We start from the raw sequence: 18531 nt of genomic DNA on the forward strand, positions 1-18531 counted from the left end.
TTGTCAGAAGATGGAGAATACCACTTGTATATTAAGGTTTAGTGTTTCTGTTAGAGAAAAATGGTTTATCATTTGCTTTTAGTAGTACTGATGCATTATGTTAGAACAAGTCAAAGTTTAAAATTGGATTTGATTTATGTTACTGTGGGGGTAATACAAAATACTGCTGTAAAATATCTTAGATATAAAAGTTAATTTATGTCACTGTTTTGATTTATTCTCTAGAAAAGATTGCTGTTTTGTAATTTAAAATATTTTAAATTGGCATGTCATAAGAATAAAATCTTTCTTGGTTCAATTTTCTGAGTTTTAACTTATGTGGAGTTATGTAACTATCACTGAAATTGGGATATGGACCAGGTCTATCATCAACCTCTGTCTCTACCCACAAGCTCCCACCCAATTTCTCCAGCTATCTCTTATGTCTTTCTGTCCTTCAATCCTTAGCAACCAGTGAAACAATGATATATTCTCCAATGATACTGTTTTTGTACCAAAAAGATTAGATATTAAGAAGAATGTGTTAATGATAATAAGAATGCCTTTTGTTTATTTGATTATTGTTTTGGGAAGGTGATTGGGAAATTGCAATTATGAGAATGGGTTTTAGGTTATAATGTAAATTGCATGATGTCTGCTTGTATGTTCATGGGTTTATTTAAGACTAATCATACTAATCATCCACTGAGATTCAGGCACAGAGCCAAGTAATGACATATATGACCTCAGAGTCCAGTGATTATCTTATTTCATGGAGAAGAGAACCAGACACAGAGGAGTTAAATAGGCTCAGGCTATCTGAAGAGGCAAAATTGAGAGTCTGAAGACATGATCAGACTGCATGAGGATGTCTATGTGTGCTTCTGATGTGGTATTACATGATAAATAGATGTTGACTGTCAGTGAAGCATCCCATGCAGGGTTGGCTGGCTTGAAACTCAGCAGGAAGGAGAGACCTAGGTCTTGAGTCATATGATTGGCGTGACAGCAGAGTTACAGAAAAGTAGAATCAGTACTTGGGATTGATCCTGTTACGGCATTTCAACATCTGGTCTATATTTAATAACAGGAAAGGGAAAAAGTCAGATTTTTGTTGTTTGAATGATTCTTTTTCCATTGTTTGGATCTGTTTTTATAAGCACACTAGGCACTCAAGGTTGCCCCCTGAGTCATAGAACAGCCAATTCTTTTTTATGCTGAGGTTGTCTTTTAACATTTATCTAAGTTGTCACCAGTAGCCCCTTTGCTCATCTGTCACTTATTGACCTTTTACTAAAGTTTGTTCCTGGGTATCAGTTTAATAATAACAGTAGTGTGTTGGGGGGCAACAGTGATTCTCACGTTTTAATTACAGTAATGTCAGAAATCCTACGGCCCTTACTCTTTTCTGTTCTACTTCTATAGCTAGAAACTTTTTTGGAGAGATAATAGAAGCATAATAATTTCTTAGATAAAAATTGAAATGGAGAGGTTAGAAGCCTAGAGTTAATATTTGGCCTCTTAAACTGGGGTGGCTGCTTTCAAAAACTTGTCAGCCAGGCCAGAAATACTGAAAGAAAGACAAATGGGGATTTCACATTGCCCTAGATTTTCCCACAGAATAATCTAGAAGGTCACTGACTTTCTTTATTTGAGTTTATCTCTGCTCTGTAGTTAAATGACAGGAAAGTCATGTGATATTGTCTAATCTGCTTCTATTCCTTCCCCAAATTAATTTCCCTAAAAAGCTTAGCCTCTCTGCCTCCCTGTCAGCACACACATGTAAGCACATGAGTTTTGGTGGGGTCACACGTTATCCAAGTATCCTTTTTGCGAAAGAATGCTTGTTTTCAGTTTAGAGAAAGGGGGCCCAGGAATGCAGAAGAGAGGATGGTCGTATTTGTAAGATTTATGGTGTGCTGTAACTCCTCTCCAGGCTTATGTAAAGTGTACGGTTTTCATGTACTTGGAAAATACATCTTTTTGGAGATTGTCCTGGATTTCATAAAACGAGTCAATAAAGTAAAAATGCCAAAGACTCTAGACTTTAATAGATAGCTCTGTAACAAAGGTTTTTTTTTTTTTTTTTTTTTTTTTTTTTTTTTTTTTTTGACATTAGTGCTTGAAATCCTAAGCATTGATTGGGCTTGCTGCTCTTGCAGGAAAGTTGTTCCCAAATTTAAAACTTAATTCCAAGGTTAATATCTTTTCTATTAAAATGACTGTTAGAAGTCAGTGTTTTAACAACAGAAGCAATCTGAAAAAAAAAAAAAAAAACAGTGAAAGGCTACACTGAAATGGACTAAATTTCATCCACATCTGTTAGCCATTTAATTTTTAAATGTATATTTGCTTATTTACTTACTTGTGGTGGTTCAATGTTTTAGAGCCAAGGATTGAATCCAAAGACTTGAACATGTGAGGAAAACCCCAAGTTACATTCCCAGCCTCATTGTACATGATTCCCAGCATAAAACATTAAGATCTATATATGAATCACAACGCTTTCAACTTTGTCTGATTAATTCAATATTTCTTAAATGGCTTGTTTATAAACATCTGTTCAGAATACTTTTACTTCCATTTGAAAGATTTCATGGAGAATTTGGGATTGGAGACAATACAGTTTCATTGGATAAATGGATATAAATATAAAATATATTAATAGCTTATAGCAGCTGACTGTTAGGACAGTAAAGTTGATTAAACAAACTTCTGTTGTATACCTGTGTGATGGATCAGTTATTAAGGAGGACCTGAAAAGACTTTGTCCTAGGAAACCTCCAGTCAGGCAGAAGAGACTCTGAAGACCAGGATCATGTGGAGTCTAGTAAGTGGAGTATGAGGGTAGAAGTGTGACTGACCAAGAGAGGAACAGTTCAGTCTGAACAGTCACGAAGGGCTCCAAGGAACAGGTGGCTCCGCTGGTGGATGTTGGATGATAGGATACTTTAGAAGAGAACATCAGCTCAGTATGTGTGGGAGGAGGTAGAAGTACCTAGAGATCTATAATCAAGGACCTTTGCCAAGGGCTGTTTGGGTGAAGTCAGTGTAGATGTTAAGGAGGTTGGTTCTGGGAAGGAGGGTGGGCAAGGATTCTAATCAAGGACTTTTGATGCTGTGCAAAGCGTGACCATTTTGAGTACAGGCTTCCTGGTCACATCCCTCCAGTGATGGTGTTAGATACTGAGAATTGAGAAGAAGGCAACAAGTAGTACTCTTAAGAGACAGTGATTGTGGGGCCCCCTCAGGCTAACACTCTTGGGAATCTTGAACTCTTGGCATTAACACGTGTTGGTATGTGTGGGCTGCTATCACAAAACACTTTATGTTGGGTAACATTTATTTTATTTTTGAGAAAAGGTCTCTGTAGTCCAGGCTAGCCTCAGACTTGCTAGATAGACAAGGATGACCTCAGCCTCTCAGTCCTCCTGTCTCCACCTCCTGAGTGCTCAATTACAGATGTGCTCATGCCATATTGGTGCTAAACTGGGTAGTGTATGAGCATCAGACATTTAATGCTCATGGTTCTAGATGCTGGAAAATCTAAGCTCAAAGTGCCAGCCGTTTTAGTGTCTGATGAGGGCTTGCTATTTGCTTCAAATGGTATCTTTTTTTTTTTTTTTAAGTATATTTTACTCAAAATTTTACTTATTTTACAAATAAACTGGGGCAACTGAAGGGAGAAGAAAACTAGTTTGTGAAAATTCTAGATGTGTCTTCCTGCAGTGTTCTCAACACAGAAGACCCTGCATGTCCATTACATTTGTTTTTATTGAGAGCATCAATCCCATTTAGAGGGACAGAGCCCGCATGCTGTATTCCTTCCCAACAGCTTCACCTCTTTATACTGTGACAGTGGGATTCAGGTACCAACATATGACTTTGGTGGTACCACCAGCACTTAGGCCTTAGCAGCATTTGCCCTTGTGGGAGGCAGATGATATCATCTGTGATTGTCTTCTGTTAGGCCCATGATGACAGGCTTTGTGTCTGTAGTAAGAGAGGAGAGCATGTGCTGCTCCGATGCTCTGTGAGGAGATACTGTTCTCAGGTTTTGTAAAAGAATCGTGAGGCCTGTGTCCCCCACCTGTACAGAGGAGGAGAAGACTAGATGTTACACAGTGATTGTCAAACATCTATACCTCTCCCAACCCTGGACTCTTCCTTTGCCCATTTTTCTGCTGGATTCTTTTATTTTGGACATCGATCCTTTGGTGGGATGTCTTGTGGATGTTCTTTTCCTGGTGTGTAACTCCTCCCCAGTTCCTTTTGGTGCGTGTGGATGAACAAGTACTTTAAGTTTTTTAATCTTATTTTGAAGTAATTTTAGATTCATAGGAAATTATTTAAAAAAAAGATGTGCGGGGAGGTCATGTGTACCCTTCACTCAGTTTCTTCTAGTGGTATCTTGTCCAACTATAATATAAACATAAAAACTATAGACTTGACATTGGTTTCCTTTTAAAAGTTTTTTTTTTTAATTTAACCAGGTTCATATATATCTGCTCAGTTTGTACAATTTTATTTTTTATTCATATGTGCATTCCTGTATCCAGCACTACAGGCCCTGGCAGCCACCAAGTCTGTTCTCCATCTCTATAGTTAAGTCATTTCTCAATTGCTACGTTAAGTCGAACTCTATAGCATATATAGGTTTTTTGTTTGTTTGAAGACAGGGTCTTGCCTGGAATACAGGCTGGCCTGAGCTGCTTCTGTCTTAGCCTTCTGAGTGCTGGAATTGATTATAGGCACGTACTATCTATCACACCTGAATGTTTTATACTCGTTTCTTTTTTAGCATAACTTCCTTGGCTTTCATCCAGGTTTTTAAGCATATCAGTACCCCATTCCTTGCTATGGCTGAGTAAAGTCTCATGCATATTACACCACTATTTGTTAGCCGTTTACCCACTATAGATAGATCCCAGGTTCTTCCTTTGTCTTAATGTGGGCCTATTTCTTTGAGATGCAGTCTCAGGAGTGCCATTTGGGGTTGTATGTTAAATATGTGCTTAGATTTGTGAGAAACTACCACCCTCTTTTCCAGAGTGGCGCTCTACCACTGATGTGGCATGTCTGTCTTCACCGTGTCATCTCTAGCATTTGGTGTTGTTACTGAGTGTTTTTTTATTTACTATCCTCATAGCATGCAGGGATTTCTTACGGTTTTAGTTTCATTTCCTTGATAGCTAATGATGTTGAATGTGGTTTCACATGCTGACTGCCTGTGGACTTGGCCTTTGGTGAAATATGTTTATTGTTCTTTTCTTACTTCTGATAGGATTGTTTCATATTTTTTGATGTTGAGCATTGAGAGTTCTTTATGACTCCTAAATATAAATATTTTTTGTTGGATATGTGAATTGCAAATGCTTTCTCATAGTCGGGAGAGAAGTTTCAAATTTGCTTTTTATTGTTACAGTGTTAAACCCAGGCTAAGATGAGTTACATGTCCACCCTCAGAAAGTTTTAATTTTAATGGGACCCAAACTACCATTCTTTTAGTTGGAGAGTCCTTTTTTATTTTAGTTAAAAACTCTTTCCTTAAAAAAAATTCTCTTAACAAGTTTTAGTTTCCCAAATTGAAGTTTATTTTGTTTGTTTTTATCACATTTGTAGTTTATTTTTGTGTTGTGTGAGATTATGGCCCCAAATGATTTTTTTTCATTTCTTTCAATAAAAATGTTTTATTTTCATAAAACAACAATCCCATAAATACAATTTTCTAATAAAAACAAACCTAAACTTTAGTGTGTGTTCTGCATTCCCATTGTGTGTCATATGGAAGCTTGAATTTATCCAATTTCACTTATTTTCTCCAGTGAGACTAAGTTTGACTACTTGTTAGTAAAGGGAGTAACTTGTTAGTAAACGGAGGCTTTTCTCTGTTCTTCCCCATCCCACAGCACTTCCAAATAATCGCTCAGAGGCTTATATTAATTATAAATGTTTGGCCGATGGCTAGCTCTTACATTTAAATTAACTCATTCCTATTATGGTGTGTGGCGTACCGGTCCTCCAGCATCCTTTTCCTTGTGTGGCTTGCAGCATCTCTCTCTGATTCCACTCTTCTTCATCCCCTCCTTAGTTTGTTTTTTCCGCCCAACCCTATCCTGCCTTGGCATAGGCCAAAGCAGCTTTATTATTAGCCAGTGAGAGCAACACACATTCAATGTACAGAAGGACCATCCCATAGCAAAGGGGTTCTTCAGTTTTCACTAACTTACAATGTTGTTCTTGTTGTGTGTCACTTCTGTGAACATATTGGCTCCATCTAGCCTGCTGTCAAAAGGCTACATACAGTTCATTGTAGCCATAATATAGTGTAGCTTTACTACATCTGAGAAGATGTTCTCCCTCCTGGAAATGTCTATACTTGTTGCTGTTCCTTGGGTTCCCTGTCAAGATTGTGGTTCAAACTGTGTAGTTATTATTGAGTGTGAGGCGCACTCACATAAATGTCTTACTCAAATTATTTGATTGTTGTATTCATGAGATCCTGGTTTAAATGCTATTTTAAAAATGTGTTTCAAAGAAATTGCTTTTAGTACTTCATCCTTTTATATGTTTGCTACATGTTTTGTAGCACTATTTTTTTCTTTTCCAACTTTTGTCATAGTGGTGCATTCCTGTAATTGCAGAGGCAAATTCAGGAAGAACAAATTCAGGGTCTGCTACAGCTGGTCAGCTATAACTATACAGTGAGACCCAGTCTTGCCAGTGCCTGCCTCTGTCCACAAAAATTTGCTTTCTGTTTGTAGCGAATTTTCTTCTATTTGTAATAAAAAGGATCATCTGAATCTGTTCATTTTTATTTACTTATTTGACACAGTGTCTTGACTGCAATGTGCCGTAGTCTGCCTTGGTCTCCAGTGCCAAACCAAGCTTGCAGGTTATTATTTATTTATTTATTTATTTATTTTGGTTGTTTGGTTGTTTGCTATATTCAGATTGCTTTTGTTTGTTTAGGTGTCTGTTGCATGTAGAATTGACCGTGGTTTAGCATGCTTCTACTGCCTTTGTCTGGTGTTCCTACTGGGGCTCCATCAAATGACCTGTGGAATACTTTTCCTGACTCTCTTCCTTGAAAGAGTTTGTATTCTGGCATTATTTGTTCCTTGAACTACTGTTCAATTTAGGATGACAGACCTTAGGGGTCACCCTCCATAAAGAGGGGATATTGTCTACCGTCCTGTGAATCAACAGTTTTCACTCTTAGACAACTTTAAATGTGGGGACCGTGCCTTGTCTCAGTGGGTAGAGGTGCTGAAGCACAGGCCTGTCACTTCCTAGATCCCACAAGGTGGCAGGAAGTAACAGAGTCCAGACAGTTGTCCTATGAACTCGTCATGCAGCCATCTCTGTTGTAGAATATTACTTTAACTATGTAAAGGTGTGCTACATTTGTTTATGCTGTATTTGTTTAATGATGTAAAGATGTGTTGCTTTGCCTGTTCAAGGCACCTGATTGGTCTAGTTAAAAAGCTGAATGGCCAGTAGCTGGACAGCAGAGGGACAGGTGAGGCTGGCAGACAGAATAATTAGCAGAGAGAAGAAAGAAGGGATAAAGAGAGGGGGGCACTCAGGGCCAGCAACTCAGGCAGCTGCCAGCCAGCGAGACATGGAGTAGGACATACAGAATGAACAAAAGGTAAAAAGCCCTGAGGCAAAAACATAGATGAAGAGAAACAGGTTAAATTAAGCTGTAAGAGCTAGAAGGACAAGCATAAGCTAAGGCTGAGTGTTCATAATTAACAATAAATCTCCGTGTCATGATTTGTGGCCCAAAAGAAAGCCTGCTGCATCTCTCTCTCTCTCTCTCTCTCTCTCTCTCTCTCTCTCTCTCTCTCTCTCTCTCTCTCTCTCTCTCTCTCACACACACACACACACACACACACACAAACACACAATCTTGCCCTGACCTCCCTTCCCTTCAGCTGATGGTTTCTCAGTTTTTGTGATCTCACTAAAAGATCTCAGGTACTTATGGGGTAGAAGACAGAAAGTGGGGCACCCTCGTGTGATGAGAAAGCCCATGTAGATTTAGAAAAATAACTACAAATGCTCCATCCTTGGTTGAGACAGAAATGCTTCCTTTCTCCATCTAGATGACCTATCGAACTATTTTTAAGCACCTTTCTAATGGTGCTCTTTTAAGATTTTAGCTACATTGTTCAATCATGAATTAATGTATTTTAGAGGACTGATTTTGTATTTATCAGGCTCAAATAATAAAAAGTCAAAAATCTAAAGGCTTCAGAATAATCAGTATAAACCCTCACCCCTAGAAAGCTTTGCTTTTCCCCCCATTTACATCCACGTTAAATAACAATGATGATAGGCATTGTTATTTGAACAATGAACATGAAGCTGCTTGTAGCTGCTTATGCCTGAAACTTTAGTACTCTTGTGGCTGAAGCCCAAGGAGCAGGAGTTTAAGGACAGCTACATAGCTAATTTGATGCTACCTTGGGTTACATGGTGAATTTGTGGTTATTTTGGACTACATAGCAAGATCTCATCTGAAAAAGTAGAAAAAGGACACCATTAATTAAAATGAGTTCAAAGGTTGGTAAAGATATTTTTGTTTACGTAACAATTAGAGTCAAAGTTTATCAGGTTAAAAAAAAAGTCATTAAATCCATAAAAAGAACACTCATGATCAGGTAGTAGTAATTATGAGCACTCATTGGAGTGTGTGTGTGTGTGTGTGTGTGTGTGTGTGTGTGTGTGTGTTAGTTATGAATGTGCATGGGGGTGCAGTATATGCAGAGGCTAGAGGAGGCCTTTCTGCTTTATTCCCTGAGCCACGGTCCCTCCCTGAGTCTGAAGCTCAGGGTGTCAGCTATGCTGACTGACCAGCGAGCTCCCCAATTTACCTTCTCTGTCCTCAAGATCCTGGAGTTACAGGGGCAAGCCATATCTAGCTTTGTAGACAGAAGTTTTTGTCCAGCGTGCAGCTCCCAAGTAACCACACAGAGGCTTAATATTACTTATAAATGCTCAACCAATAGCTCAGGATTGTTACTAGCTAACTATTACATTTTTAACGAACCCATATTTTTATCTATACTTTGCCATGTGGCTTGATAACTTTTCTCAGTATGGCATGTCCATCTTGCTTCTTTCTGCATATGCTCGGGCCTCCCTCTCTCTGCCCTCCTTCTTTCCAGCATTCTCAGTTTGGCTCTTCTGCCTAACCTTATCCTGTCCAGCTATTGACCAGTCAGCTTCTTTATTAAACCAGTCACAGCAACATATATTCACACAGTGTAAAGGAATATTCTACACAGCTTTTCTCTTTCTTCTTTCTTTTCTTTCCTTCCTTATTTCTCCCCCCTCCTCCCCATCTCTCTCTTCTTTCTTTTTAAAATATGGGATCTGGTGATTTGAACTCATGCTTATGTGGCAGTCATTTTTACCCACTGAGCCATCTACCCAGCACCAAAATATATTGTTGAAACATTTCACCTGTTTCTGTTTGAGCTTATGAAATGCAGGTACTAGAAACTTCTAAATTACATTTGTTGCTTACATTGCATTTCTGTTGGATAGCAGCAGTGTTCTAAAGGTATTGTGCACAAAATTTCAAAAGACAGCTAGTCCCCCACACAGAGCTTATGGATAGAATCTTGCCTGCATCATTATATCAACTCTGTACTGTGCTCTTCAGGTTGGTGCAGAATTTAACACTTAAGGAACTGGTTGATATTGGTAAATAACTTGCCATCGTATTTCTGTGTTATGACTGTTACTAGGCTTTGGTTTTGGAATATTTGGAATATTTCATGAACATCAGCAATACCTTTTGCAGTCTGTGACTTCTATTCCCTCAACAGCACATATATCCATATATATGCTTACACCTTCCATCTCTGTAAAATTGTGGTCAGCAAATATTGTTTAGGTCAATACTCAGTGTTTACTGTCATGACTATTAATGTTAGTTATAACTGAGCTGTGCGTGTTAAGTACTCTTTTCTTTTTCGCACAGGTTTTGTTTATGCTAGAATCAGTAATTACACAGCTGCTTAGATTTTCACATGCCTCTCCTAAGTCTCATGTTCTTTACCACTTGTCTGAAATTCATCTCCATGTGTGTGAATCACACAGGATGTGCTGTTCTTGGAGCCCCAAGACCCGCCTGTCTTTTGTAGTGGCTCCCCTTTATGTGGTCAGTAGTCACACAGGGATCTGTCTCCTTTCAGGATCCTTAGCTTGCTTCAGCTTTCTTTCTTGACTTTCCATTTCTTGCTTCTTCCTCTTTCTTGGTTAATTTCCTCATTTGGAAAGTACATCTTAGTGTTTCCTGAGAAAGAATACATGAACCATAGCAAATTTTAAAGACCTTGCATGTGTAAATATGTTTTATTTATTTCCTTATGTTTAAATGCAATTGGAATTTGGAAATAAATTTAGAATATTGAAGGTATTTTTCCCTTGTTTTAGAGCTTCTAGGGCTAGTATGGACAATTTGGATCAAATTCTGGCACCTAATTAATTCTTTGTATTCTATATCCTAGTCTCGACTTTTTTTTTCTACCTAAAATTTCACTATGAAATATGCCAGGCAAAGGTTCATTTTCATCTGAATTTTTATATGCTAGCTACTCTGTTTTGGCTCTTTAATTCTCTCTTTTCATCATTTCCATTTTTGCTGGTTTCTGAGAAATTTACTTGATTGTCCCACTCTTCCAGTGATTTTTTTTTTTTTTTTCATTTCACCTATCATAGTTTTGGTTTGTTTTTTTCTAAAACTTCTCTCTCATTTAGAAGGGTTTTGTTTGGTTTGGTTTTCTTTCATGATAGGATCAGGGTGAGTGATTTCTGGTTTGTGTTTGAGCTGGAACATTAAAATGACTAGAATCTTTGTGGGTCTCTTGGCTGTTTTCTTGGGGAACCTTGGATGTCTATATTTTTAGACCTCCTGTTTTATGTCAGCTCAGTTCCCCAAACTGGGATGTTTCAGTCTTCATTTGGGTCATCTAGGTAGGACAGAGACACATGCGAACTTAAAAGGCCTCCACTCCCTATGTGCTTGTGATTTTTCTAGACTAGAGATCTTTGGATTGGATAAAAGGGATTGTTTTTCTTTGTGAGATCCTTATGCTGTTTTTGTTTTGATTTTAGCCATCCCTAAGGATATAAAGTGGCACTTTAGTGTAGTTTTAATTTTCATTTCCTTGATGGCTAATGATGATAAACATAGTTTCTTTATCAGATGTATGATAAGCACTTTTTTTTTTCATTCTGTGAGTTTGTACTGTCTAGTTTTAAGCAGATAGCTCAGTCGTAAAGTACTTGATATGCAGACATGACTTTAGTTTGGATCTTAGGTACCATCATAGAAACTGGGTGTAGAGGTGACAACATCTGTAATCGCAGTGCTGGGGAGGCAGACATAGATGCTTAGAGCTCATTGGCCTAAACTAGTTGAACCAGTTAACTCAGGTCAGTGAGTGTTCAAAAGATAAGGTAGAGAGGGATTAGTGGAGACTCCTTGCAAGACGTCTGGCCTCACGTACTCATATGTAGTTGATTTTTTTACTCTTTGGGGGCCCGCCACCCAGCTCCCAAATAAATACCCAGAGCCTTATTTTTACTTATGAATGCCCAGCCTTATATTGGCCTGTTTCTAGACAGCTTTTCTAACTTAAATTATCCTGTTTCTCTTTAACTACGTTTTGCCTCTAAGCTTTTACCCCCCCCCCCAAGAGCTGAGGACCTAATCCAGGGCCTTGTGCTTGCTAGGCAGGCACTCTACCACGGAGCTAAAGCCCCAACCCCACTTTTACCTTTCTTTATTCTAAATATCTTTCTTTCCTTCTTACCCCATGGCTGGCTGTGTGGCTGGATGGCTGGCCCCTGGAGTCCTTCTCTCCTTCTCCTTTTCAGCTCTTTAATAGACTAATCAGGTGTTTTAGGCAGGCAAAGTAACACAGCTTCGCAGAGTTAAACAAGTGCAATGTGAAAGAATGCAACACATCTTTGTGTCATTAAGCAAATATTCCACAGCATAAACAAATATAACACATCTTAAACTGATATTCCACAACACCCACATGTGCATGCTCACACACATGCACATACCCACAGGAGTGGGGACACACACTACATATGAAAATCAACAATAAAAAAACAAAATAAAAATTATTAGCATGAAGACCAACAATAAAAAAATCAAAGTAAAAAATTAGTAGCTAAATGAATGATCATGAAAATTTATAATTTATGTTTTCTTCTAAGAGTTTTATAGTTTTCGATTTTACCTTTAGATATTTGGTGCACTTTGAGTTAATTTTTGTATGAAGTGTGATGGAAGGGACAAGGTTTATTGCTCTCTGCATATTGTCCCGCCACCAATTGTTGGCAATTTCTTCTCCATCAAATTGTTTTGACACCCTTCTTGAAAATCGTGTGGCATTGAAAAAAAAAGAAAGAAAGAAAATCATGTGGCCATAAGTAAAAGTCTGTTTTTTGCATTCTTGATTTTATTCAGTTGATCTGTATGTACATTTTAATGCAATGCCATGTGAGGTTGATTGCGTTAGTTTTGTATTAAGTTTCTAAATGGGGACACAAGTCTTCTGTGTTGATTTTTCAAGATTGTTTTGTGTACTCATATGCCTTATATTTACACAGATATTTTAGGATATGTTTTCAGTTTTATAGAGAAGTGAGTTGGGATTGGATACAGATTGCATTGAATTGGTAGAATCAGTTTGGGGGATATTGCTATCTTAATGGTATTAAGTATCCTAATCCATGAGTGTAAATATGAAGTATATTCCTGTTTACACAGGCTTATTTTTCTTTGACTTATGGCACTGGTAATTAACAGTGGGGACTTGCTCATGCTAGGCAAACACTCTGCCCCTGAGCTAATTTGCTTAGCCCAGTGTTTAATTTCTTTCAATAATGTTTTATGGTGTTTAGTGTACAAATATTATACTTTGTTAATTATATTCCTTCATATTTTCTTTCTGCTATCAGAAATACAATTATTTTTTTAAATTTCACTTTTAGTATTGTTCTTTACTGGCATGCCAAAATACAGTAAATTTTAAAACAATGGTCCAATTATCCCACCAGCTCTCCCAAAGTTGTTTACTAATTGTAATAGATTCTTTGTGTATGCGTGGGTATGAAATAGGAGAGGATGGAAGACAGATGAGAGAGAAAAAAGAGGAAGAGAGAGGAGAATTTTCTGTATGCAAGAACATGATATTTGTGAATAAAGTAGTTTGATCTCTTTCTTTTCTGGATGCCCACTTCTTTTCCTTACCTATTTGCCTTTTAGTAGTTTTGAATAAAAGTGGCAAGAGAAAGACATTGCCCTTTGCTCATTGTAGTGGAAGATATGTTTACTCATCATATATGATTTTAGCTGTGGGTTTTTCTCTTTTAAAGTATTGTATTATTATTGTTTGGGATGTGTGTGTGTTTGTGTGTGTTCTAGGAGTTGGTTCTCTTCTTGTATTGTGGATTCTGGGAATCAAATCCTATAATTAGATGGCATATTTTATTGATTACTTTTCAGATGTTAAGCTACCTTTGCATTCCTGGGGTAAATACAACTTAGTTATAAACATTTGGTGGAGTACCGTAGGGAAGCTATCTAAGCTTGTACATTTGCTTCTAGTCAGTTATTAGGTTACTACATTAGCATAATATTTTAGTTAAAGACAATTAGAATTAAAATTTTATCTCATACTGCTTACTGATATTTTATTAAGCCAGCTGTTCCTTATAACATCCCCCAAAGAGATATTTTTATATATCTAACTATAGCTTTCTTTTTTCTTCTCTGCAGGTTCAGTAGCTCGTTTGGAAATCAGTAAACCATGGCATCTAAGAAATTTGCCATTAAAGTAAGTAATGTTCAGCAGCTGTCTTTAAAAGTCACTCTCTGTCATATATGAGTTCTGTGTTAATTAAAAGTTGAAGTTCTTAAGTTGATCTCTACTTTTTAAATGTACAATTATGGAAAATTTAAGTTAGTTAACATCAAAATTTTAAGAAAAGATGGGTGAGAAAACTAATAATTTTTCAAATGATAAGGAATTCTTTGCTTCAAATCTTTTGTGTAGGATCCTGTTTGGTTGTAACTTTGTCCCTAATGCTAATATTAATCATTCACATTGCATCTCCATGGTGTGACTTCTGAGGATGACAAAACAGGCCAAAGTCAAGGGGCAGGCAAAGCTGTTTTCCCTGGGTGCATGCTGAGAAAGCGCTCCTGCTTGCCTGCAGCCTCCTCAGCTCTCATTGTCAGCTTTACAGAGTAGAGTCATCTGAGGAAGGCCTCAGTGAGGAGCTGTCTAGATTAGATTGGCCTGTGGACATATCTAGGGGACGGGGATTGTCTTGTTTATTTATTGATAAAGGGAAGCCTTGCCCATGATGGGCAGCTCTCTATTTCTAGGCAGGTGGTCCTGGGCTAAGAAAGTGAGGTAAGAAGTGAGGTAAGCTTGAATATGTGAATAAGCCTGTGAGAAGGCTAATGGGTGAGCCAGCAAGGAATGTTCCTCCATTGTTTCTGCTTCCAGCTCCTGACTTGAGTTCAGGCCCTGGCTTCCCTGTGTTGGGCTGTGATCTGGAGTTGTGAAAGAAACCTTTGCTCTTTCAAGTTGCTTTTGGACAATGCATTATCACAGTAACAGAAAGGGAACTAGAACAGCTGACTTTTTCATTTTCCTCTTATAAATTTGCCATCTCTATTCGTTCATAGTAGAGCTCAGAGCTTCTTGAGTATAATGATAAAGGGTTCTATGTGGGAGAAGGTCTTCCGAAGACTTGATAAATACCTTGTGTGAGCTCTTGGAGATACGGTCATTTATGTTGGCTTTTCTCCTGGTCAGTTCTGTGTAACACTGTCACTATCTTCCAGAGCAATTAAAAACACCAAAGCAGGGCCAGTGATATGGCTCAGCAGGTAAAGGCACTTGGCACAATGCCTGACTATCTGGGTTTGATCCTCAGTTGTATTCCTAAGACCCAATGGTGGCAGGAGAGAACCAATTCCTGCAAGTTGTCTGGTCACCTGCCTTGCACACACGCAAATACATGTAATAATCAAAGCCATCGAAGAGAACTCTTAAAAATTGTGATAGGGAAGCCATCCCAGTTGATGGCTTCTGGCAGGGGTAGGGGTAGGGAAGGACTCAGGTTTTTGTTATTTTATTTTTCTTTATTAAGAAATTTTCTACTTCTCATGCTAGCTACAGACCCCCCCATCCTCCCTCCTCCCACCCTCCAGCCCTCTTTCGCAAGCCACCCCACATCCCCACATCCCCCAAATCGAGGTCTCCCATAGGGAGTCAGCAGAGCCCAGCTCACTGAGCCTAGGCAGGTCTAAGCCCCTTCCCACTGCACCAAGGCTGTGCAAAGTGTCACACCACAGGCACCGGACTCAGTTTTTTTAAGGGGCAGGCCACTTCGTATTTGACCATGCTCCAGTGAGTATATGGGCAACATGAATTGGACTTGATATTTTTTTTTCTTGTTTTCTTTTGTTTTGGGTACTGTCACAAGGGTGGGGGGGTGGACCTGGGAGGACCAGGAAGTGAATGAAATTATGTGAAATTTCCAAATAATCAATAAAAATATTGTTAATAAAACAGCTCAAATTCTAGTATTTGGTTAATCAGATTATGAAACAGTGTAATATGTCATTTTATCTTATTATTTATAAATTTTGTTGTTTACAGTTACTTCTGGTGTGCATATACTCTTGAGTATTTCTTTCATAAGGGTGTCTAAGTGGGGAACATTCATTGTCTATCAAATGTATTTTGATCTTCATCTAGATTTCTAGAATCTAGAACGCTATTAAATTGATTTTAGAATGCTAGTTTGAACATTATTTTACTTTGTAGCAAGATTCTGTCTCAAAAGACAAAAGTAAATACAATTATCTGGTGATATATGCCTTTAATCTCAGCACTCAGGAGGTAGAGGCAGGTGGACGGATATCTGTTAGTTCAAAGCCATCCTGGTCTGCATAGTGAGACCCTGTGTTTGGGGGTGGGGGTAGAGGGAGGGAGAGAGAGAGATTGAAATTACTGGCTTAAAATAATAACTTAAAATGATCTTGTGTTTCTTTCCTGACTCTGTATAGGTGGTTTCTCCTTTTGATGTTAGCTGGGACTGCAGTTATTAGGGACATCAAGTGTGGCATCGTCATATGGCAAGTGCTCGTTGTTTGCCGTTTTTTTTTTTTTATCCCCATGTTGGTTGGCTTTGGCTTCTCCTAGCATAGGGACTAGGTACAGAAGCCCTAAACAAGAGTTATAAGTACAGAGCAGTGTAATTTGCTCACTCTCAAAGGCCTGGATTTAAGTCTCAGCTACCATCCCAGTTGGCATTCTGTTAGTCAGAACAAGGACCAGGCCAGAGGAGGGAACTTGATTTGTGATGTGGGAAGCTCCAGAATGGAGAGATGTTGGGTTGCACCAGAGTCTAGTTGTCACAGAAGTCTCTTGACAGCCTAGTATGTTCAGTCTCTTTCTTGATGACCTAATAGGACCAATCCTTTTCTTTGTTATCTGTCCTTTGTCTCTGCTGTCTCTTAAGATTTTATTTCTGTCTTTGCTATTCTACAGTTTAATTCAAGACAAATTTCTAGGCATAGATTTATCTGTGTTGGAATGCAGTATAATACATTCAGTTTTGAAAAATTCTCATCCATTTCTCCACCTGGGATTGCATGTCCTAATTGATTCTGTTCTCTTTACAATTTATATTTGAAATTTGCTGGGTAAAGTCATGACTTGCTTACAGGTTGAAAGAATGAAATTGACCTGTCTAAGCCTGTACCTTAGCAAGCTCTGGGCTCTAAAATGGACTAGGCTCTTTGCAGAGTTCACCAGAAGCTTTCTGAGGCTCAGGAGGACACCTAACTTTGGTCACATGTCAACCCTAGAGCTTTCATTCTGTCCAGAGACGATATGCTGACCCCCCTGCTGTGCATACTGACGCAGCTGACTTTGCTACCATATTACTCCATCTCCCAGCTGTGTCTGAAAGCCTTGGAACCCAGCTTCCAGGTCAGGGGTGTTACCACAAGCATGAGTTTCAGGCTTGCAGACTAGCTACAGAAACTGGTCCAATCCATAGTGATCATGTTCCTCCTGCCTCTGATCACACATGCAAGGATCTAGTTCCCTAACCATGGCGTTTAGCAGCTCACAGCCCATTCCCTTGGGTTCCTTTTCTAAATGTCTGACACAGAGCCCTTGTAAAGTAAATGGCTCTGCTCTGCCCCAGGGTGTCATGCCATTGGTGCTGTCACCATATGCCTTCTACTGTGGACAGGTCCAGGAGGTGCGTATGATGCACAGCCATCGACTTGTCCTTCCCATTAGCTCAATGCTTCTTTCAGCGTGCCCCTCCTTCCTTTCCAGCCTGCATATCAACTTTTAATTCCAGAGTGCTTTTTCATCATGCTTCTTCCACTTAACCAAAGTCTTTTCATCTGTATTTAATGTGCGGGTAAAAGAGAAACACTCACACTTTGGTGTGGGAGAGGTCAAGCCAAAAGGTGTTAATTGAAAAGGATAATAGCTGTTTTAATTTTAGTAACGATGTTTTTATTTACAAATTTATATTTTTTCATTTTTTTTTAAATTCACATTCTACTAGTTCTTGTATGCTTGCTCAATTTTTAAAAATGATCCCATTTTCTCATCTTAATGTAATAATTCTACAGTAATTTATTTTATAATTGCTTTTAAGTTTCTCCGTTATTTACAATATTACATACTAAGTATGAAATAACTGGGTCAGTTAAATGCTGCATTGTTTATCTGACATTAATATTTCTATTTTAAGATGAGGCCTTTCTGTATTACCCAGGCTGACCTAAAACTCATGATCTTCTTACCTCAGCCTCAGAAATGCTGACATTATAGTTTATGTTTGTGGTTTTTTATATTGTATATAGCATTATACACATGTATTCATGTATACATATTCCCCCCAACATACATGGGTAGAAAGATGTTCTCTGAAGAGCAGTTGAGTAATTTTAACCTTATTTCTGCTGAGGCCATTGGCATTTTATTAGTTTACTTTCATGGCTCAGGGTTCTACTAACCTGTGGATAGTACACATTTAGAACCCACAGCAGAGTTGGGTAGGAGGGTTTTTATTTTTCATTTTTATTTTGCAGATATAATTTATTTCCTTGATTTTTTTTTCCTCCCCCTCTGTTTCCAAGGTTCTAGATGGATGGAGCCACTGTTCACTGTTCACTTCTAGATACAGAGAAGAACAGTTTTAGTTACATTTTCACAAATGTCAGTCACTGTTTCTCAAAGGAATGAAGTGAATAGCTCTGACCCCAGAAAACTTATATCCTTGCTTATAGACAAACTGAGCTTAGAAGTATTGTCTACGGATATGTCTACGGATTGAGTACTCGTATGCTAAACACCGAATTCTGTGATGGAAGGTTACACACATCTACACACAGGAAGTTTTCTTAATTCCAGGCTCAAAGGAAGTGGCTTCAGTTCTAAGTCCCCCATTTTTGTCAGTGCCCCTAGG

General features: G+C 38.4%; 1 protein-coding gene across 3 annotated transcripts in view; it reads left to right on the forward strand.

Annotated features, from left to right (window-relative positions):
- Positions 1-18531, forward strand: part of LOC114702977 (SLX4 interacting protein) — a 167319-nt gene that overhangs the window by 4449 nt on the left and 144339 nt on the right. For all 3 annotated transcript variants that reach the window (XM_028883600.2, XM_037205253.1, XM_028883594.2), the window contains exon 2: positions 13796-13853. In XM_028883600.2, the coding sequence (XP_028739433.1) occupies positions 13827-13853 (27 nt within the window). In that variant the 5' untranslated portion in view covers positions 13796-13826. The remainder of the gene's footprint in view (positions 1-13795; positions 13854-18531) is intronic.

The sequence above is a fragment of the Peromyscus leucopus genome, chromosome 4 (genome assembly GCF_004664715.2).
Source record: "Peromyscus leucopus breed LL Stock chromosome 4, UCI_PerLeu_2.1, whole genome shotgun sequence".
Classification (NCBI taxonomy): Eukaryota; Metazoa; Chordata; class Mammalia; order Rodentia; family Cricetidae; genus Peromyscus; species Peromyscus leucopus.